At 45.7% G+C, this 23,208-nt stretch overlaps 1 protein-coding gene across 1 annotated transcript in view; it reads right to left on the reverse strand.

Annotated features, from left to right (window-relative positions):
- The window catches only part of foxo3b (forkhead box O3b), a 41,420-nt gene extending 18,693 nt beyond the window's left edge, over nt 1-22,727 (reverse strand). The window contains exons 1-2 of the mRNA XM_034580808.1: nt 22,543-22,727; nt 21,552-22,259 (exon numbers count right to left, since the gene is read on the reverse strand). Coding sequence (XP_034436699.1) covers nt 21,552-22,088 — 537 coding nt within the window. The 5' untranslated portion in view covers nt 22,089-22,259; nt 22,543-22,727. The remainder of the gene's footprint in view (nt 1-21,551; nt 22,260-22,542) is intronic.
- Nucleotides 22,728-23,208: the final 481 nt, after the last annotated feature.

Consider the following 23,208-nt stretch of genomic DNA (forward strand, 5'->3'; position numbering starts at 1 on the left):
CTTGGCTCTCTCTGGCTCTTTCTTTCTCTCTGTTAGCTCTCTCTCTCTCCCTCTCTCTCTCGGTTAGCAGCAATCGTAATCACTCAATCTGCAACCCCCCCCCCACCTTCAACTCTCATCTTACCACATCACTTTTTGTTTTTGTTCCTCCTCTAATTTCTTTTATCCGTGGAGTGGGCAGAAACTGTGAGATCTCCAATGCTCAGACGCTTACTTTCACATGCACATTGTGAGGTGAGGGCTCGCCGCTTTTGAAAAAGGGGTGTGTCCGATAATTCTTTGGAGCTTGTGTGCGATCGGAGGGGGAAAACAGGGAGGAAGAAAAGGCAGGAAGACAGAAGGAGGGAGAGAGAGAGGGCTGATGGGCTTTTCAGACGAGCCGGCCTCTTTCTAATGGTAGGCTTCCACATGCTAATAAAAAATTTAAAAAAACATGCTCACATCACACTGACCACAGAGTGTGTGATTCCTTCATGGAGGTTCTACTGAAAACCTCACCTCAAAGCTGACTGACAGCACTTTGATCCACACACACACACACACACAACTGCACAAGGTAATGAAAGACTCGCTCATGAATGCCTGTCACATAACAACTTCACATACATTCAAACAGCGAAGCGACATGGAAGTAAAACGAAAAACAAGAAGGTGACGACAGGTTGAAAACTAATCAGGACCAAGTGAAACGACACAGAACATGCAGCCTGTGCAAGAAAAAAAAAAGCGGGTGTCCAATGTGCAAGGTCAGGTCAAAATTACAACTTGTGACTTTTGCCACTCTGAACTCACATGCTGGCCGCACCCCCGGTCACTGTGGCGCGGCACGTGCAGTCACACTGACTAAAATAACCAGACGAAGAGGGAAGTTGTGGTGTTACGTTAGTCAGTCGGTCTGACGCTCGCTCGCCTGATCACGAGATCGAGGAGGAAGAAAGAGCTGAACTGGCTCTAGCTGTGCCCTTATGTTGTAACATTAAAAAACCTTGTTTCTAGGATTGGATGCAGTCTGTGTTGTCTTGCTGTCTGCCACATCTGCACCGGATCACTTTAAATCTTCCCTCTAATTTCTCATTGTGGCGCATAATCACCTTTACACAGAACCATGTTTGCTGTTTCACAATGCTTTCAGTCAAGCTAACTGATTGTGTGAGTCATTCTGAATGGACTGATATGAAAGTTGGATCAATCTATAACGTGAAGAAAGTGAATTTACGTATTTCCCAAAAACTATTCCTCACACACATAGCACATAGCAACCAGAGAATGTTCAATGGAGGTCCCCACAAATATATTTACGCTCTGTGTAAATTCAGGGGCTGCATCCTTCGGAGGCTGCTTATGAAGACCGATTGCATCATAGTGGTGCAACTAGACAAGACCAAACCAAACCTCTAACGATACACATGACAAAAAACCAAGGGTCATTATAAAACGTTCTCATCATGTCCAACTACAGCTCTGTCCAGATCGTCTCTTTCCGTCCCTGAATTGGGACACAGCTACAGATGTGACTGTCATCAACATTTCCCGGTAAGATTATATGTGTCAATCGGTGACATCACTGGATCAACCAGTGCGGGACTACTGGATGGCACCATCGTCTGCATGAACAGACTCTGAGTAAGCTTGTCCACTTTGCATGTGTGTGTGTGTGTGTGTACTTGAGTGTCTGTGCATATGCATCTTTTGTTGTTTTTAGCTTAGTTTTCCCAGAGTGCCCTGGAGTGAAAAGCCTGTCGTCTGTCTGGTGCGCTATTCCACGCTAAGTGGGTCAGTGGCTGGCTGAGTAAGAGGGTAAAGTCAGGCTAAAGTCGCCCAGTGATTGTGTGTGTGTGTGTGTGTGTGTGTGTGTGATTGTGGGTGGGTGGGGGGAAGTAGCCTCCATCCAGCATAACAAGTTCAAAGCCAGGGCAGAGTGAGAGGAGGACAGAGACAAGAGAGAGACAAGATTTAAAAAAGGAAATAGAGAGACCAGACAGGCGGGAATGTCGTTTTTTCCTCATGTGGGCTGGGCGACATCTAACATGCTACTGAGTGCTACTGTACAAAATGATGGGTTCCTAATAAAAGCGAATGCAGGTGGGTGTTTAGGGGGCGAGATGTGTAGACAGGGAGACAGACAGACGAGGAGAGGGAGGGCTGTGGAGAACACAACCTGCTGCGGGGGGCTTTTAATGTGAGGTATGCAGACAGACATGGGTGCAGAGGGAGTAGTAAAGTGAAGTGTACAAGACTTTATTTTGCTTGTCTGGGTTAGGCTACTATGGGCAACGCCTAAGGAGCACCACTTACGGTGGGGCTCTTCAGCGCATGTGTGTGTCGGGGAGCACTTAGAGTATAGAGTAAGCGCCGTAGAAGAATTTGGGTTAACGTGAATTATTCACTGGTGTAGGCGCGCACAGTGGTGCTGAGCAGACTCCTCCTCGGGCAGCGTGCTCGCTTGAGAAGCTGGAATAAGAAGCCTGGGGCGGCTGAGGCAGGATTGCAGTCGCCTATCAATGGGTTTACTGTGTCCACCGAGTCGAAACCCTGCAGATTAGATAACCAAAGAAACCTCTATCACGACATCCCGTGAGCAACATCTTGGGAAACCTAACACACACATGGCTTGAAACAGGGGAATATCAAGCCAACCCATACCGATCTGTCTCCCTCTACCAGCCCTTATAGCTGAAACGCTCCCTCTGTCCTTCTCTAACCCACATTCAAATCGTGAGAAAATAAATACCCTGCTCTGCTATATTTGCCAGCAGCTGTCTGTTTGGATAGTGTGCGACTGACTAACACACTGTACTATTGCACTGTCGAGTGCAACAGGGCACTACATGGTAAATCGTTCCCTTCCCCCACCTCCACTCCTCTGCCCGCTTCCTTCTCCTTCTCCTCCCCCTCGCCTCCTCAACATCCCTTCCTCTTTTAACCTCCCCTGCTTTATTCCCCCTCTCTCTCTCCGCTCTCGCCTCGAGTGTCTCTGGGTTTTGAAAGTTGGAACGAGGCCAATTAACACAACAGCCGGTTCGCCAAACCTACGTGGTGGAGGAGGAGGAGGAGGAGGAGGAAGAGGGGAGCGGAGAGAAGAAGGCTCACATCGCTACACACTGACCTACATACACTTCCACCCAGCTGATTGAATCCTACGCTGAGGCCCGCGGCCAATCGCGAGTGGGGGGTGGAGAGCCAGCCAGCCAATGGCGCGGGCCTGTCTCCGACGAGCTCTTGCGCTGTCTCCATACAGTTTTCGGTGATCATACAGGGTCAGGGGGAGAGAATGAGGGAGTCAGAGAGAGAGAGAGAGAGAGAGAGAGAGAAAAGGGTGAGCCTGACAGATGAGAGTCACAGAGAGAAAAGGAAGAGACAGAAGGGGGTGAGGGCGAGAGACGACAGAAAATAGAGAGGCGATGCGTGGAGGCACAATGAGGCTCAGACAGACAAAAATAAGCGGCTGTTGCTTCCTGGTTTGCTCTCGGCCTCTAGTGTCTTATGCTGCTACACCTGCAGGCAAATGAAGGCTAATACTGGCTAATGCTGAAGAGGGGATTAGTGCCCCATATTTGTCCCTGCTGCTTTCCCAGCTCAAAGCCCAAGCTAGCCTGTTCTGACCCTGACATGTAACGACTCCACAAAATATATGCTCCCTTAACAACAACAACAACAACAACAACAGGAGACACACAACAATATCAGAAGTGGCATCGCTTTTACTGCTGCAGTTTCCACAACACGACACCACTCGAGGTTTTGATGATTTTTATGTTTTTAGTTAACTTGAACTAAGTTAGGGTTAGGGGGTTAACTCAGTTTTGTAATATCTCTGTCACACCAAAATTTGCAGGTAAATGCTACGAACAATAAAAAAAGATGACTGACTAATTTTCGATTGACAGATGAATTTGCCTTTCTGTTTTCTTTCTTGTCGAGTCATAGTTGACGCCACGAAATCGCACTGGAAACTGACAAGCTCTCTCGCCTCGATGTGTTGCCAGTTTTTCACAATACGAAGAAGAAAAAAAAAAAATCGCTGTTGCACTGTTCCAAAGATATAAAAACAAAAGTTCCCTGCATGTCGTAATGTTGCACCGGGAAAGGTGTAGCATCGGTATCTAGAGTGCCAAGTTAAAGAAGAAATTGGTGCCCTCACCTGGGTGTCATGTTTCTATCGCTGGTGATCACGGCCCGAAGCCACTACATTTTTTTGTCATTTGATCTATGAGCAAATGCCGATTGTATCCATTCCCATTGCAGACAAAAGCCAGCTGACCAGTGACAAAGGGGCTTTATTGTTTTTACCTCTTGGCCTCTTATATCTTGTAGCTGCTAAACCTCATAATCTCATCATAAAGATAGAAAGCTGCATTGGATTTTTCTATCTTATCTTTGAGCTGTTTTTCTCCTAAAAGTAAGGAGGAGAAAAAACGCACGTGTGTGAACTTTGTGCCGGATAAAACAATCAATCAATAAACATGTACAAGCTTTACTGTAGACAGGCGCTGACAGGAGAAACCCTGAGCTCGTTTAAACACAGCCTGATGACACAGATACTGAGATAACTTTCACCCACATAAACACACACACACACACACACCAAACTACACCCACAACAAACACCCACACACACCTTTGACTGCGTGATGCCACCACACAGAGGATGAGGGCATCCCTGGCAAGAGGCGAAACGGAAAGTTCAAACTGCAGCCAGCTAAGCAAAAGCTGTGAAAGAGCAACACACAGCATTTATATTTACATGCAACATAGATATTGTATTTCTGCTCTTATTCTGTTCAGTTTGCAAGGATCCGCATGACACCAAACCATCGTTTTTTTGCTGAGACGTCAAAAAAAAGGAAGGAAGGAGGAGAAAAACAGTGTTTCGAAGGCAAGACAATAAAAAAAAGCCTAGAAAAGCAAACAGAAGGAAAAAGAAGGGGGCGGCGGGGAGGAGCGGAGCGGCAGCGCAAGGCACACTAACCTATATTTAAAGAGACGGAGGCTTATACAGCTCCCACAACTGAGCCAACACTTTGGAAATGATGGATTATGGGAAGTAAAGAGAGAAGGCATAAAGATATAGTGCCCTGGGACAAGATGGGATTTGAATCAACGGGTGTGCAGAGACAAACACATTTAAAAGCACACGCAAAGTTACACCGCCTATACATTTGCATGCAAAAACATGTCTTCCACACCAGATCTGTATCTGGTTCACACATCCTCATGCACACACACACACACACACACACATGCAGACACACACTGTACATTAATCAGACTAAAAGCTTTCCAACCACAGAGTGATGTCACTGCATGGCGATAATCAACATTCTATCCCCGGAGGGTCCAGCACAGGTCTCAGTCACACTGGTGGTCCATACAGGCCCCTCGCCGCCTCCACCTCCAACTCCACCACCGCCGCCCTCTTTTTCAGACGTCAGCTGAGCCTTTCAGGGGTGATGGGTCTTCATGAATATTGCACACATTCACTCAAGTGCTCATATGAAAATGTATTCCTGACCACTATTGACCCGACTACTCGAAACAAAAAAAAACACAGACAGCACTCAACCCCCTAAGCTCTCTCCAGAGTGAGGGGTCTGGGATAATTACACTGTACTGTGACAGTCAGAAGGGTGGAGGGGCCGACGAGACCCTCCAGTCTGAACGTTACACCATCGCAGAGGTCTCAGACAAGTGATGGGGCCACACATGAACACCCACAGGTAGAGTGTGGAAGTGTGTACAGGAGGTATGTTTCACACGTTTAACTTAAATCCTCTCGTCCCCACAAACTTCCAACAATCAGAACTAGAAGGGCTGGATCCAGACTTCTCTCCAAACGTTTCTCTGCCCAATGTTTGGCCAAAGCCGATTTCAGACATGACAATGAATTCTGTTGCGGAGATAACATACATCAACTCCGGCATCAGCCCTTATTGTCAAAAACGTGTAAATCTTATTGTCCTTCCGAGTTGACATCATCATCAGCGTCTTTGACGTGTATGGAGAATCAAATTTGGAAAGATTACGTTCTGTGAGTATCAAGTCGAGTGTGGACTCCATTGAGAAGCATTACTCCTGTAGCTTAGGGGTTAAGACAGTTTGAGTCCAAACAAGCCTTCAATACTTCTTCTCCCTTATTTCCTGTCATTTCTCTCTAATGTTTGTCATAAAGGTTTAAGATTCCCTCAAATGATATGATAACAAGTGTCATATTAATTTCTAGGTGTTAAGAATATGTGACTGTCAGCGATACAAGATGTGACTTGTAAATTTCAATGCCTGGTGAATTCCCTTATGCTTTGTTCCCACTTGTGCTCGACCTGTCATATCTACTTATCTACCTGTGTGAGTTAATGTTATTTCCTACATTTCCCATAATGCTGTTTGACAATGAGAGGAAAGAGTTTGTCTGAAGTCAGTCAAAATCGGTCTCTTTGTGATAGAGCAAAGGAAAGTTCAGAAGAGTTGACCTCCGCTGAAAATGCAACATGTCTTTTGGCTGCTGCAGTCTGTTCTACTGAAGCTTTTAATGTTGGAGGGCTGCTATCTTCACTTTTCCTTCAATGTTACTGATTAAACACATAACTCAAGATTACAAAGAGCTGATGCTTTGATTTTTTTTGCCTCCCAAAAGCGTCATCCAATCCACAACTAAAAAAAAAAAAGCTCCCAGAGATGTAAAGTCTTATATATCAACATTTGTTTTTGTGAAACCACATTTCAGCACTGCAGGGTGGAATACTTTTCCCCCCTTTAATTATCCTCGCCTATAGTGAGTCTTTTACGTAGATAGTAACAGCGTAACAGGGTGGGACAGCACAGACTGTCTGCTCGCTCGACTCTCCGGATCACATGAGCTCCAACACTGTACGAACCCTTCCCCCACACACACCAACATGTTGAGGGAATGACAGGAAGAAAATAAAAGGAGGGAAACTGAGGAGGAGGAGGAGGAGGAGGAGGAGGAGGAGGAGGAGGTGAGAGGCCCACTTTCCACCTCTCAACTCTTGCTCTCTCCGGCTTTAAGTCTTCACATGTCATGCTGACCTGCAGGCCTCCTCCAGAAAGTAGAGTGTGTGTGCAGGGAAAGTGAGGATCTCTCTGGGGGGAATATGTTCAACAACAGCTGAGGCCAGGGCTTTCCCTTGTATTAGTGGCCCAGCCCCCTCTGCATACAGTACTACACACACACACGTGCCTATATATTCACAGTGAGCACAAAGCCTTCACTATATCAGGGCCCCTTCACATTCAAATGCCTGGAGCAGAGCATGGAAATAAGAAATGTGCACTAGAGAATGTCTCCCTGGCTGTGCGCTGCTTCCTTGTGTGTATTCCTCCAAATTTACGAGTGTATATGTATGTTAAGCGTGTGCTCTGGTGCACGCGTGTTTCCCTCTGAGTGTGCGTGTGTGTTTACGTGTGTATTTGGCATTCTGTCCTTGCTGAGGAGCCATTTTGAGACCCTCCGGGTCTTGAGGTCAGTGACTGCGGGTATCAGTTACTCTCCTCAGCAGCACCCAGGGACTAAATGATTGATGGACAGATGGCTCGCTGGTTGGGATGAAGGTCGCCGTGGGAACAGAGGGATGAGCTACAAGCAAGAGAGGAATCGCACATGCATACATGCGCAGCCCCCATAGTGCTCACAGGCACCGCCACACACAGGGTGAAGGTGAAGGAAGGGCTGAAGGAATGGGCGTGCGTGTGTGTATGAGAGCGCAAATCCACTTGTGTATGTAAGACAGAGAGGAAGGCTCTGTGTCTGGGTAGAGCGGTGCCCAATGTGCCTTGGGGCTTTGGAGCGATTTCATGCCCCCATAAGCAATGAAATGCACAGACCCAGACAAGCACACACACACACACACACACACACACACACACACACACACACACACACACACACACACTATGGGGCATTCTCTCTGCCCAACTACCCTCATCAAATAAAAAAAGCATGGCACGTGGCAAAGGGACGGGGAAAGACAGGAGACCAAAGACAGAGAGAAAGCGAGATCTGCTCCAACGATGGTCCGCAGTGGTCGAACTATTCGTCGAGCATTCTCCTCTCCATGTTCTTGGCACGCACATCCAGCTTCCCTGGGTCAGCGTGGAAAGTCTTCCGCATGCTATTTCTGAGAAATGGAAATGTTTTGTTTACATAACAAACAACCAAGTCTCTTGTGGTTCCTTGAGTTAGTCTGACTGTTTCACCCTCAGACGTTATTCACTCTTGTTATCTCTCCGGTTAGACATTTTCTAGTGTTGTAAATGATTCTTCCTCGTCTGGGTTTGCACCAGTCGCACGACAGAAATGTTTTCAACGCAGCCACTCTCTCGCTCGCTGTGGATTCCCCAGACAATGACCTGTTGTAGTCATACATGGGCTCAACGGGGCATTACACAGACTTTGTACTATAGGGAGCTGGTGGAGTAAAGAACCTTCAATTTGGACATTTCTCACATACAACTATTTGGGTTATGTCTAGATAACTTCTTCAATAAGGATTCTCGTGTATTTCAGAGCTGCACAGTGGTTCCTTATCCAAAACAAGCTCTAAAAGAAGACCCTGCTGAGTCCAAATTCCACTTTCGTATACACCCAGCTGGTCCAAGGATATGACCTGGTAACCTTGGCCTCGTATCCTCAATGTACCATCAATGTTTTAGAGCTGACCATCAAATGCAACACCCTGCTGTTGAATTTCAGCGGAGCATTATATATGGGAGACAAGGTGGAGGAGATTCACCGCTTTCATTTTATCAGCTGCTCAAAGTCAGACACAAGCTGTAGGTTTGTGGGTGAGAGGTCGTGCAGAAAGCTCTCTCTCGTTTGGTTACAGGGCCAGAAGTCAAGTCCTGAACTTTCCCTTTGTCAGCTTGAGGTAGACGTGCCCCTGCCCACAAGCCCGGAGTCAGATTTCACCAACTCAACAGTCTTGAGCTCAGCCTTAAGAGACATGGATTCATTAGGAGGATTCTTCTGTCAGCTCTAAAGCCCTCAAGTCTTTTCATAATAATGTTTAGCTGAAGCCAGGACGCATTTATTCTTGTAGCAAATCTAAAAAACAGGAGTTCATCCAAAGTCCTTTGGAATCACCAACATCACTACTGAAATGTAAGACTATATTGTAACAATCCAGGTGCATGGGCTAAAGAACAAGTTGATTTATGGCGTAGATTTACTAGTCTATGACAATTCGTAAGAGAGACCTCTACCCTGCAGAGGACTCGCTGATTTGCCAATGTTCAAAGTGAAGGAGCGCAAGTGCATTTGCTATGTAAATAATATGGTTACTGGACATGGAACATGACAAACCAGCAAAAACACGTTTGCAGGACAGGGTTTGTAGTGGTGTGAGTGGAGTCAGTTTGTGCTCTGTCAGCAGACTCATAGGGACATGCTTATTAGATCGACCCGTATCTGCTGCTGTGCTCTGCAGGCATATCTGCAGACTCTAATCACCCCCCCCCCCCCCCCCCCCCCCCACTCTCCCTTATAAAACCCAGGTGTGCAAACACCAGAGTTTACCTAGGTCCCATAAACGATAACAGATAAGACGAGAGGAGGGGGGAACTGAAGGAGGAAGGAGCAGCTCCCTAGATCCACAGTGACCTCCTAATCTGGGTTAGGACTAGGCCTATTTTAGAGGACAAGAAAACCTGGAACGTCTCGCACGAATACAGGGTCATTTATGGCCTTGTCCTCCCATAGGTTGATGGTGGTGATAAGATCCTGAGTGCCAACTTGTTTCTGGTTTCTGCTTTGTTATCAGAAGGTCACAGGCTGGAATACTGGTTTGGGGAATCCAAACATCTGAAGGATTTAAAATGTTAATCTCATATCTTTTCATTTAAATACATTTCCTGTTTAAGGCTACATCCATACGAATACGTTTTCATTTTAAAACGATCTCCATTAACAAAAGACAGATCATGGATCCGGTTTTCAACGGAGAGTTCTCCAGAACACATGGATTCCAGCTTTTAAAGAGTGACTTGACAAAGAAAAATGGCCTAATTGAAATTCTATCCTCTGCGTGTTTTCTCTGTTCATTTCTAAGTTAGACTGTGGTGTGAGCAGCCGGAGAAACCACACATGTTTAAAGTGTAAATTATACGAGACAAACAAAAGGGATTTTTTTATCTTTTGCGTTTGTGTAAAACCTTTCATCGTGTTTAGATGCACACATGAAGAGAACTGAGCACACACACACACACACACACTTTGATGAAACTTCAGCTCCTGCCATTGGCCTCGTCTGTCTGTTTCAGTGTTCGGTGGCTAAAGCTGTCCCAACAATGGTTTGCCTTCATCCCACAGTACCCTGCCTCCACACACGCACACACACACACACACGCATACGCACACACACACTTACACAGTCTAGGGGCATAGTTGTGACTTCATGAAGAGTGGGATTAGCCCGAAGAGGCTGGTGTGTGTGGGACCTTGTGGCTAAGTAACAATGGAGCTGCAGCTACACACACACATCTGAGGAGGCCTTGAAAGGTTCAACACACACACACACACACACACACTGGAGACTGCCTTTTGTGCCAAAAATCACTGCGGGGAGATTATGGGAACTATCGTCAGATGCCCGGAAAGAACCGAAAACATCATTCCCTTGTTCTAATGATGCATAGAGGAGCTGAGCATGTGTGCAACAACACATCTCGAGCTGTGTAATTCACAGCAGAAACCGACGCGCTTTGCATGTGTGACTCTTACCTATAGCTTTTCACAGAGTCCAGAGAATCCCGTGTGCACATAGAAAACCTCTGTGTGTTGAACAGGTGGTTAGCAGGCCGGCTGCTTGATGGCACTCTCAGTCTTTGCTTATCAAATCTGGGAGTGGCGTCTCCGTATAGGTGGAGAGCTTCCATTTGTAACGCTGAGCCTGTGGCTACGCACAACACTTTGATCTCTTATCCACAACAGACTACACCGTGGGAATCAAGTTCAAATCTACACTGATTTCATAGAAGCGTTTCTAACACTTGAATGAATTGTAGTTGGTAAAAATTCCCCAAAAAGTGTTTCAAAGTCATTTTTCAAAGGCCAAATATTTGTCGGAACCTCTTTCGAAATATGCAAATGTTCCCTCTGCAAGGAGGTGACGTTTTCGTCAGCGTTTGTTTGTTGGAATGATTACGTAAAAACGACCTAATTGATTTTCATGAAACTTGGGGGAAGGATGCGGTACGGGTCAGGGAAGAACCCATGAAATATCGGCTTGGATCAACGGGCGGATCCAGGACTTTTGTGAGATTTTCGTTGATTTCCTATAAAACAATTCATGTATCTTAATGAAAAAATCTGGCATGTTTGGGAGACTGATATTTATGAGTGTGTGAAATTTAGTGCAGATCCAAATAAAAGTCTGGATCTAGTGAATTAAAATGTGGTTTCATAAGGGGACGGTTAGGCCTTGGTGGAGGTCTGAGCTCTGCTGAGAACCATTCTTTGTGTTATATAACTGTGAACTGAATGTGTTTTGGTTTTACTATTGGTCTGAGAAAACATGTCATGTGAAAATGTTGTCTGGTGTTTTCTATTGTTTTCTACAATCCAATCACTGAAACAATCATATCACACCACACTGACGTCATAATCACCAATGAGAAGTATCTAAATCTGTGACTCACACACACACGCACACAGGTGAGTAATGTCAATTTAGCAGCAGCTATGGCCTCCAAAACACTTAATCTAACATAATCTGCTGTCATCAATCTGGATTAACCCTGACTGAGATGGAGGGAGGGGTATGAGTGGATCCAGGGTGAGAGATGGGGGGTGTGGGGGGGAACAGGGCAGGGGAAGCAGATAATCTTGGTTTTAACAGAGAGTGAAAGTAACACGCACACACAGTTGTGAACGAGATTTTACTCCCTCCGCAATATGTCAGCGGCACATCACTTTCACCCCCTCCACACACACACACACACACACACACACACACACACACACACACACACACACACACACACACACACACACACACACACACACACACACACACACACACACACACACACACACACACACACACACACTCCACCCCCAGTATTCCCTCTTCCTTCTGTGACACAGAAAGCTTTATCGTAGTCTATTAAATGTTAATCGGGAAAAAGTAGCGCAGCCCGGCCTGTGCAGACGCAGCGATGCCAGATAGGTGGAGTGGTGTAATTGAAAGAGACAGGCTCAGAGGAAAACAAATTAAAGTTTAAAAGCCAAGAGTCGCATTGGCGAGCCATTCTCGGAGATGATAACTTCAAATCAGCCACGGGCAGATGACTGTTGGTCGCGTTGAGATGTGATGGGTAACAGATGAAAGGGGGGCGATACTCTATCATCATATACCCGCCTATATATCACCCAAAAAAGTGCTCATAAATAACTCGTATCTCAAACAATACATGAACAACTAATCACATGTGAAAAAGGCTTGTCAAAACACACGCAGAGGGTGTGTAAATGATATGTTGATGTGTGTGTGTGTGTGTGTGTGTGTGTGTGTGTGTGTGTGTGTGTGTGTGTGTGTGTGTGTGTGTGTGTGTGTTGGAGGAGGCAGAGAGGCAAGGGGCCCAGTTCAGCAATGTGGTTATCTGAGAAACTGAGAAGCAAGGCCAGAATGGGAGGTATGTGCAGTCTGACTACATCTGCATGTGTGTGTGTGTGTATGTTGTGGAAGGACAGGGGGGGAGGGGTGATGCGTTCAGTGGCTCACTCTGTTATCAGCTGTCACCCAAACTGCGAGTCTTGCCCCCACCTGCTTGACAAGTTATCAGTTGCTATGGGGACAAACAGGTCACAACCCCTCCCCTCCCTCGTCGTGTCCACACACGCACGCACGCACGCACGCACGCACAAGTTGAGGGCACAGAAGTCAGGAAAGTCTTTCCTAACTTTACTCTATAGTCTCAGCTGTCAATCATCATGTGTCACCCCATTTTTATAGCATTAAACGACTAATTAAAATCAAACTTACTGGAAAATGAGCACTGACACTGAACAGCCAGATAAGAAAAACTACCTCAAATGACAAACACCATCTTTGAGAAATATGTATTTGACTTCTACTTTGACTTTTTAGTTTGGTCCATCTCTGTTCCACTATGGAGGAGGCGGGACTTATTACCTATACTGCAGCCAGCCACCAGGTGGCGATCAAGACGTTTTGGCTTCACTTGAGTGGAGCTGTCAGTCTGTGGTTGTGAACAGTAACTTTGTGGTGATTTGTGAGCTTTAATGTTACATTTGGACAGAAGCACACCACCTGCTGACATCACCTTCATATAAACAAAACAGGCCATGCCCCATGCCTTTACGGTTTACACAGTGACTGTGTAGGGTGACTGTGACAAAGAGTTCCTGGAGCTCAATGCGATGCTCAAGGGCAATACAGCACCGACTACAGATGTAATGCAGGACTCTCTTCAGTCCCCTTACTTAAGCAGGAGCAAATGCTTGTTTAATAAATACTGGTGACAAAAATACACTTCTCCAAACACTGTGAAGACGTGTAACGTATTTACCCATAAGCAGGTTGTTTGTTTTACACAGGGGGAGAGTAATTACTAGTATCTCTAGGTGTTTTATTGATCTTCCTAATGACAGACAGACAGACATGTCTTAGAGCAAATAGTACTATTTCCCAGTCAGACTGGTTTTTTTAATAGTCACTCTCCCAAAACTACAACTTCTGATTCCTCTTCACCTTTCTCCAAGGAGGTCAAAGGTCAGGGGCAACTTAATACATCCCCATACTGAGCAGGTATGTCATGTTCATGTCCTGGATGTCAAGACATTTCAACCTCCACTATATCCCCTTTTTGTTTTTGTGTTTTTAGGGAATATCTCTAATTTTTTCTGCATTTCTACCTATCGCACCCGCTCTTGATCTTGCAACTCCAGCTTTGCTGCATTTAATCTGGCTGAAACACTGGTTTCAAGCACCAACAGTCGGAGGAGCTCAGGGTAATCTGATGTTGTATAAACTGCTGAGCAACTGTTTTGCAGCGTGAGTGTGTTTTGATAGCAGAGATGTTGGCGATTCAACGGGTTCTGGAAAGACAGTGAAACACGACAGTTCTTCCACCTCAGTAAACAAGTTTAAATTAATCATCTGGGAAATTTCCACTTAAGATTTGTTGGGATGTGGGCTGTGGGAAATTACAGCATCAGCAGAACCACCAGTGCTGATAAACCAAACGTTACAAAATGTGAAATTCTGCCAGAGAGATGTTTTGCTTACTTCCACAGTTTGAACTGAATAACAGTGACTAATACAGAAGATACCATGACTCCCTACTGCAGCCTTAAAATACACAAGTAGAGGAAAGGACTTTTAAGGAACAGTTTGTTTTTATGTCTTCCTGCTGGGAGTTAAGTGAGAAGTTTGTTGTTGATACCAGACTTGATATGAAGCTGCCACCAGCAGCTGGGTGAGTGATTCACATAAAGACAAAAGACCAGAGGGAAAAACCCTGCCTTTCAAACATCCCTCCATTTTTGTCCAGTTATCTGGGGTTAGGTTGCGGTTGCAGACAAACCTCTCTCCGGCAAAGTTTCCCAGCTCCTCCAGGGGAATCCTGAGGTGTCATTGAAGATATAAAATCCCCCCAGTGAGTTCTGGGTCTATCCTGGGGTCTCCTCCCAGTTGGACAAGCCCACAAAACCTCCAAAGGAAGGTGCCCAGGAGGCATCTTAATTAGATCCACTAACCACCTCGGCTGGCTCCTTCCCACGTGAAGGTGCCACTCCAAGCTCCTCTATCCGAGCCCGACACCCCACGGAGGAAACTAATTTTGCCGCTTGTATCCGCACTCTCATTCTTTTGGTTACTAAAAGTGCTCATGACCAAAGGTGAGGGTGGGAACGAATCAACTGGTAAAGCAAAAGCTTAGCCTTTCTGCTCAGCTCCCTCTTCACCATTACAATGTACGTATTACAGCTGATGCCACACCGATCCATCAATCAATGTCGTTCCCTGAGATACTTGAACTCCTTAACCTGGAGCAGCAACTCACCCCAATCTGAAGGGAGAGAAATCCACGGTTTCCTGGCAGAAAACCATGGCCCCTAAATCAAGCCCACATCTCTGGCATGTAATCAGCGTGTGGGACACAAGTGTTTGTATTTTAGATGTTATCGAGGACTGGGCATGTACAGGCATCTGTTTTCTGTTTCTCTGTGTGCCTGTGTCTGTTTAACACAGAAAAGCAGACATTAAAAAAACCCACATCAATCCATGTGACCTGGTCACCTCCAGCTTTCATCATCATGTAGAGAACAGCGATTTGCACTCAGTGCAGCTGGGTCGCACCAAGGTTTTTAAAAAGGTTTTTAAAATATTTGATTTACAATCTGCATTTTCACAGCAACAATAAAACTCATAATGTTTACATTCATACAAATATTCCACTATTATTCCAAATTAGATAATATTAATAAATTGATACGGGTCATGTAACATTTGGATATTTCGACTTTGGCCTTATTACGAATTTAGCATTTTGTGCATTTTCCATCTGAGTGGAAAAAGAAACACACCATTTTAAAGATATTATGAAAGTCTTGGATATCAACAGGTTGTTGGAATTTGCACAACTATTACATCTACATTTTAAGAAATGAAGCAGTGAGTCTACGTTCGCCACCGGTGATGATAAATATATTAATATAATATAGTCAGAAAGGGAGTTGCCTTTATTCGTGCGTCATAGGGACTGATTATGTTAATCAGAGTATACATGGCTGCATGTAAAGTGGAATATTAGTCGAAAATTCATTTTTATTACAGATGTAAATAGCAGGAATATTGTATTTTCTAGAATATTTTGTTGAGGTAAACTCTAGTGTCTCCAAAAAAACCGCTGCAGTGTTTCATTGATTAGCAAAAAAGACCAGAAGGAGTCAAAGGCGTATGGAGTGTAACGAGAGCACAGGCTCAAGATTCACCTCCATTCATTAGAGCCGACAACAGATTTCAAGAGTCGTGCTTCAAAAAGGAGCAGCAGCGAGCAACAGGGAGACGCTTGTTTTTTTTGCTTGTGTTTTACATCGAGACAAATGAGGGTGCGGGCTGGAGAATAATGAGGGATGGCATGAGAGGGAGAAAAAAGAGAAGAGAGTGGAGTGAAAAGAGTTGGGAGTGATGAAAGAGAGAAAGAAACTGTGAAAGAGGGTTAGCCTTTAGCCGAGAACAGGCTCTTAAAAATTAATACAGTGATCTGAATTCATCGCGAGCGCATTGAATAATTGAGAGGAGTCTGTGAGGAGAACAGATCATGCGGAGTATGACACGGAGGGGTTGGTGGGGATGTAGGAAATGACGGGAAAACCAGAGACCAACAACAATCTGCTTTTCTTTACTTTCTGACTGCACACATTCTACACACGAATACGCACAGGATGTATTTTTGTGTGTTACTGGACTAACTTTGACAGGAAATGTGATGAATGATGTGTCCACTTTCACAGACAGATGGACACTGTGAGAGGACGCTACCTGTTGAATTCACTACACGTGGTGAGTATGTGATCACACCTGTTCACTTCACTTCACTTCTATGAAGAGTTGGTCTTATGCTAATGTGTCTATTTGCTTTCTTAGAGGCGTTAGTGTTGGATGAAAAGGTCCAAAAAGTCCCAAACTAACGAAATCTTCCCACAAAACCAACTTAAACTCCACTGTGTTGATTTTACACAGAAAAAACAAATGCGAAATGGGATGTTAATAAAGTTGAATTCAAAGTTTCTGTATCCGACAGTCTGCTAGGGACCTCGCGCTATGGTCCTCATGACGAAAGTGTCCGCAAGGGTAACCACTGGAACTATTTCTTTAAGTAAATAATTTTTGCTACAGCTAAAGCACACAATGCTATTTTAGATAATAGCAGGTTTCCGAAACAATTTGGACAAAGGCCTCTCCCATTTCTACTTGACCGTACCAATGTGCACAGAACTTGACTGGGTCGTACAGAACCTCCTCCGACACCTATGGGATGAAGTGGGATGCTGACCATGAGCCAGATGTTATCACACCCCATCAGGGTTAGGGGTTAGGTTCCAAAAGCTTGAAAAAGGTCTTCCAGGAAGAGTGAAGGCTGCAAGCAGTACATTAAAGCACGAGGTTTGGGAATAAGATACTTAAAATGCACATATGGGTGCAATATTACCATAACCGTATATTTTTGGCAATGTAGGCTAATTTTCATATGTAAAATCTCAGCTCCTAAAGGCATTTAAAGAAAAAAAAACATGTCCATTGATTGGAAATGGAACTAGAACAGAGCCAGGGGGTTTTCCTCCACGTTGAGGTCGAGCGCTCCGCTCTTGGAGGGGTGCCCGGAGCTGGTGTGTTCCCATAACCCGTCGCCCCTTTACCCTCGCACACCCCTCGAACCCCTCCACTGGGAATCACAGCCAGAGGGCAGTTGTAATACACCAATTTAGAGCAAAGCCTGTTAATTTACTCCCTCAACCCCCCCCTCTCCTCCTACTGTCTTAACGCCCCCCCTCCGACCCCCTCCGAACCCTTCCACTCCCCTTTTTATTGCCTTTTTTGCTTCAGCTCCTTGGCACGCTGCCAGCTCCATCTGAGAGGCCTCCTGATTGAGTACCTGAGCGCGCGCACACACACACACACACACACACACACACACACACACACACACACACACACACACACACACACACACACACACACACACACACACACACACACACACACGCTAATCTTTTTCAGTATTTTCTGCCGCATTATAAGAATTTCTTTACTAGCCAGTCATCTTTTGAGGCTCCGATGGTGCTTACAAGTTTAAATTCCAGCCGCTAGCCTCTAGTCCTGTAATAATATTCATGGCTGAAGCTGAGATCTTATCGCCCACATGAAGCTCATTTCACTCTGCAGTGATGGACAGCCGATGAAAAGACTAATGTTGTGAGGGTCTTTTGTCGACCATCTCTCTTTTGTCCACCACGTCCCGCTCTGATAGGAATAATAAATAATTACAGTCCAGCAGAATTGACACTTTCAGCTTCTGAGGCCATTAAAATGGTAATCAACATGGCTGGTGGGCTTATGGGGGGGACTGTTCTTCTCAAAGTCAGATAGGGGAATAAGTGGACTGTAGGGTGGTGTGTGTGTGTGTGTGTGTGTGTGTGTGTGTGTGTGTGTGTGTGTGTGTGTGTGTGTGTGTGTCATGAACCTTTGTTTGTTTTGGCCTATGTTGAGAAAAAGGTGTGTTTCAGTCTTGGGATCGTGACTCAGTGATTTGTGGTTTTGGTGGAACATTGGATACCTGGAACTACCCATCAATTATCAGAAGACATTAAGACTGATGTAAGTGTTAAGCAATAATCTCAAGTTGACAATAAACACTGCCGGGTTCTTTGAGATAATGTAATCTAGTGATATAAGTCTAATTTTAGCCCCATGTATGATTATTACCTGCAGCAGACACCCGGTGATAAGCCTGAACATGATCGGGCAAAAGCACCGTATGTGTCTGTACATGTCTGTCAGTGTGGGAATGTATGGCAGGTTTAAAAACAAACATGGCCAAGTTTATCTGAGCTGGAGGGAACTGTATGTACCGTGCGTGTGCGTGTGTGTGTCACCGAGACATAACTAGGTCTTGGCCCATGATGGACAGCTGCTGGGAACAGGGAGCCTGTTACACCAGGGTTAAGTAACACTAGAGCACAAAGTTCAGTGCAGCTAGGAATACTTGCGCACACACACACAGACACACACACACTCACACTCACACTCACAAGTGCACCTAATCTCTTCATTATGCAAAGACACACACAGATGAAAAGAGAGTTACACGCTGAGAGTTACAGGCATGTTTACAGGGGGGCTATTTTAAGATGCAGACCATCACTCCCCCCCCCGCCATACCAAAGCTTCTCTTAGCACACATTTCAGCAACTCCAAACTTTCAAGCCAGAACTTGTGCTGGAAAACTCTTCACACGTGCTTGTATGATCTGCCATAAAAAAGGTGAACTGGTCTAACACACGGTCCGTCAAACTCACACGCACACAAACCAAGAGGGATTCTGACTCATTTCAAAATGTATCAGCTCTATAAAAGACCACGGTTTCAAATGCAGCCTTATGCAATCAGGCTATTTCTATGAGAGTGTTCAGCTGAGGTCATAAGCGGTTCCATATCCTGACTCAGTTCATTTCAGGTGACTGATTAAACAATAATCACTTTCAGATTTCATTTGATTTGTGAAATACCTCTGCTCTTTTTAGGCCAAGTTTTTATTAGCAGAAATAATAATTTGTATGATTTTAATTGTGCAGTGTATTCTTTTGTTTTCAGGTGACATAGTCCCCAGTGTGTAAGACCCTGAAACTTACACATCATCTGAGTTTCAGTACAGATATAAAAGCTTTTCCCCCTTTTTCTCATTTAACAACCCAACATCCCAAAAGTTAAATGTGTAATAAACATGGCTGCACATGAACTTTTCTTCATTATAAGTCTTAAATTGGCAATTTTTTTATATTTCTATTAGGATCCAAATATAGATTATTAATCTTAGATACCTGACACTTGGTTTTACAGGTATATTTCATTAATTTAAAAAAAGGTGAGGTTCCTCATCACAATCAGGTTTGGATCAGAGATGACACTGAGGTCTTTGTTGTGTAAGAACAAGTAAATGACTGAACAGCATGTTTCTATTCAAAGCATATTCAGTGTCTCCTCTTACTTAAAGACAATCTGAGGTGTTAAAAGATGTCCTGGTGTTGTGCTTGGCTGTCTCCAACCTACTTTTACTGGGGCTAATGGTTAACTGACAGAGATATGAAGCAGAGTGACGTAAGTGGGAACCTGGGAGAGAAACCCAGTGGGATTACTAGGATTTGTTCAGCAAATCTCCTCAACAAAGGTGCCCTGCATGGCTGCATGAAACTGTAGGTGTTCAAACCCGGCACTGTGTGGAGGTGAAACCCAAGAGTCTCTGAGAGTGAAATGGAGAGCAGAGGGACCCTGACAACCTCCCCGTATGGAGGTAGTCGTCTGAACACCTGGCTCTGCATGGCCGTCTTTGGTTCCATGGGCTTTTTTTTTTACTAAAAGGTGCAGCCTGTGACATGTTCAGGCCTTAAAAAACGAAGGAACCTGTTCGTCAGTCTGGTGCCGTGGAGATGGATCATCCGAAAGAGGAGCGTATCTAAACTTTGTGTTGTCGAGACACAACTTGAGTCTGTGATGAAAAGAGTCCCTCATAAGAAACAGATAAGAAAGGGCATAGGCTGTGAGCTGCAGCCGACATTTATTGACAGAGCGTGCGTAACACTAAACCACCAGCAGCCTGGCCCTCATGCCTGAAATTCCAGGACTAACAGCCCTGCATGGTAACGTTGAACTTGGCCTTGACTTGGTGGGGGCTACACATACAACTCCCCCCCCCATCTTTGCTCTCCACTGGACCATATCACGTAGCCAAACCTGAGACGCCCCGACAAAATATGGCCTATATGCTCCACACCCCATGGGGCCGGTCCTGGGTGTTAATCTCTGCTCTCTGACCTTCTGCTGCGTCTCCCCCTGCCTCCCCTCACTCTCTCTTTTCGCGGGCTCCATATGGCTTTTTGGGACGACCAGATCGCAGCTTTTACAAGAAGCTTTTCCCTCAACGGCTCAACCAAACTCAGCAGCAGCAACACGGTGGTTATGTAATTCCCCCCCTGAGGCAGGATCAGCAACCTTGGCAGTTGCCTACCTGACCCAAGAGACGGACACGTCCCTGCCAAGGTTTACATAACAAATGGCAAACAGGGCAATACCTCTGTGACTACAGTAGCCTGGCGGAAATCCAGCTTCTGTATATAAAAGCAGATATTCACACCAACAAAGACCAGATCACATGGAGGTTACACGTGCAGGAGAGGTCTTCTCAGGATTCACATTTTCCTCGTGGCAGTATGGGTCCAATTGTGTTGTTTACATTCAGCTCCTTGTCCCATTAGAGGATTTGCTGCTCTTCAGTAAACTGACTTATGTAATTGTCTCATTCTCTCTGAGCGTCTTAAACAGAGGGGTTGCGTCACTCAAAATGGGCCAGTGTGTTTCCAGACAAACCGGTTGCAACGTTTCTGTTTGCTCTAATTCCAAACATGTGACCGAGGCCTCAGAGGAATAACATGCACACATTACTCCTCAGGAAAATAACCAAGATAAAATACATTAATCTGATGCAAATGAAACCAGACTAATTACTATTAAACCTCTGCAGGTCTATTTATCACGTGTCACCAAACCTCATGCATCTATCGAGCTTAAATATCCTCTGATGTGATTTTAGTCTCGTTTTCTCCACCTGACCTGTAATTTGCATTAGAATGATAATGAAAAGCACTGACGACTCGCAGATGACACCCAAATAATGGCCCATAATAATAGGACTGCTTGGGTGCGTGCGTCAGTGGGTACACAAGCCACATGCTTTTTGTTTTTGTTTTGATGGAGGAGGGAGGGGGACTGGCTGGGTGGGATGGAGTGAGGGACTCTTACCTTCCATCCTGCAGAGCTGTTGCTGTCGCCTTTGTCCTTGAAGTAAGGGATGGATCTCACCATCCAGTCGTAGATTTGGGACAGTGTCAGTCTTTTGTCCGGCGCGCTCTCGATGGCTTTGGTTATCAGGTCTGCGTACGACAGGTTGCCCCAGGCGTTGCGGCGGGACGAAGCCTTCCTCGGGGTCTGCAGCCCGCCGAGGCTGTTGGGAGTCAGCGTGGCCGACGGGGAGTGCGTGGAGAGCGGGGAGCCTCCGCTCTCCTGGCCGGGGGAGGAGAGCGATCCGTCGGCGGCCACGGGGCTGTTGCTGCTCTGGTCCTCCGCCGCGCCTCCGGAGCGCGTCGGGGTGCCACCGTCCTCCTCATCGTCCTCCTCCTCGGGGATGATGTCCGCCTCGATGCTCTCCGGCTTCTCCGCACTCGAGTCCGGTCGCGGCAGCGGCCAGGTGCAGGATCGGGGGCGCTTCTGGGGCTCGAAGTCCGGGTCGATGGCCACGTCCAGGTCCGGCACTGGCTCGGCTAGCTGCGCCTCGGCCATGTTCTCCAGATCAAGTCTCAATCGTGGCCCCGCTTTTTTTGTCCTTCCAAGTTACAAGTGAAGAAACCAGGAGCTGTCAAAGTCGCGTCCCATGAATGCGCGCTCCCGTCCTTTGTTGCTATTCCACACGAGCGAAGTCCCGAACAGGGCCGAGCGCAACTTTGTTATTTTCTGTGGAAAACACGAAGAGAATATAAATACAACCAAGACAGAGCCTAGTTCAAACAAAACCTAATCACATATAATAAACCACAGCGGATGACTGACACGTTCAAAGCTGCAATAAAACCCCCCTCGGAATAAATAGAAATGTCTCTTATAATAAAACAAATCTATGAAATCCAGCCCTCGGTGCTCGGATCGTGGATCTGAATCCTCCTGCTGCAGATCAGCGGAGGAGAAAGTGCTCCAGCCTCATCACACACATCCCATCTGAACTCTTTAAATGCAATACCTTGCACGATCACTCGCTCCGCGGATCCACGTGAAATATCCCAGAAAAAAAATTAAAAATAAAAACACGCCAGAGAAAGAAACTAGATCCCGGTTTGTCCACAGTCACTTCGCGATGCCATCTTCACTCTCCTCTTCTTCTCACTCCTCAAGTGCAGCGACGCACAGACAAGTCAGTGTGGAGGAGGATTGCCACCTCACTCTGGGTTACTACTGTATCTCCATTTGCTCTGCACGCACACGGACACACACACACACACGCGCGCGCATGCAGGCACATTCACACGTGCACACACACACATGCACGCACGTCCACCACCAAGGCCCGGCCCCCTGGATCCTGTGCATGGTTTCGCCTTTTAAAGAGACACTGCAAAGTCAGCTCGGCTGCAGGGACACGTCCTGACATGTTGCTGATGGACACCAGAAGAGAAGCTTTATAATGTGGTGTCCCTCATTGGTGTTTAATATCATTTAAATATGTGGTAAATGAAGTGTTCACAGGCACAGTCTGTATTTTAAAGGATGTGCTTTGGGGTCAGTACAATAACACTTGGGTCCACAGGTGTGCTACAAGTTTAAAAAGGCAGTTTAGGACTGCGACTCAAATAAATCAGATCGGACTGTTTTATAATTCAGTTTATGTCATTATTCATCATAATTATAT

Source organism: Hippoglossus hippoglossus, chromosome 24 (genome assembly GCF_009819705.1).
Source record: "Hippoglossus hippoglossus isolate fHipHip1 chromosome 24, fHipHip1.pri, whole genome shotgun sequence".
Taxonomy (NCBI): Eukaryota; Metazoa; Chordata; class Actinopteri; order Pleuronectiformes; family Pleuronectidae; genus Hippoglossus; species Hippoglossus hippoglossus.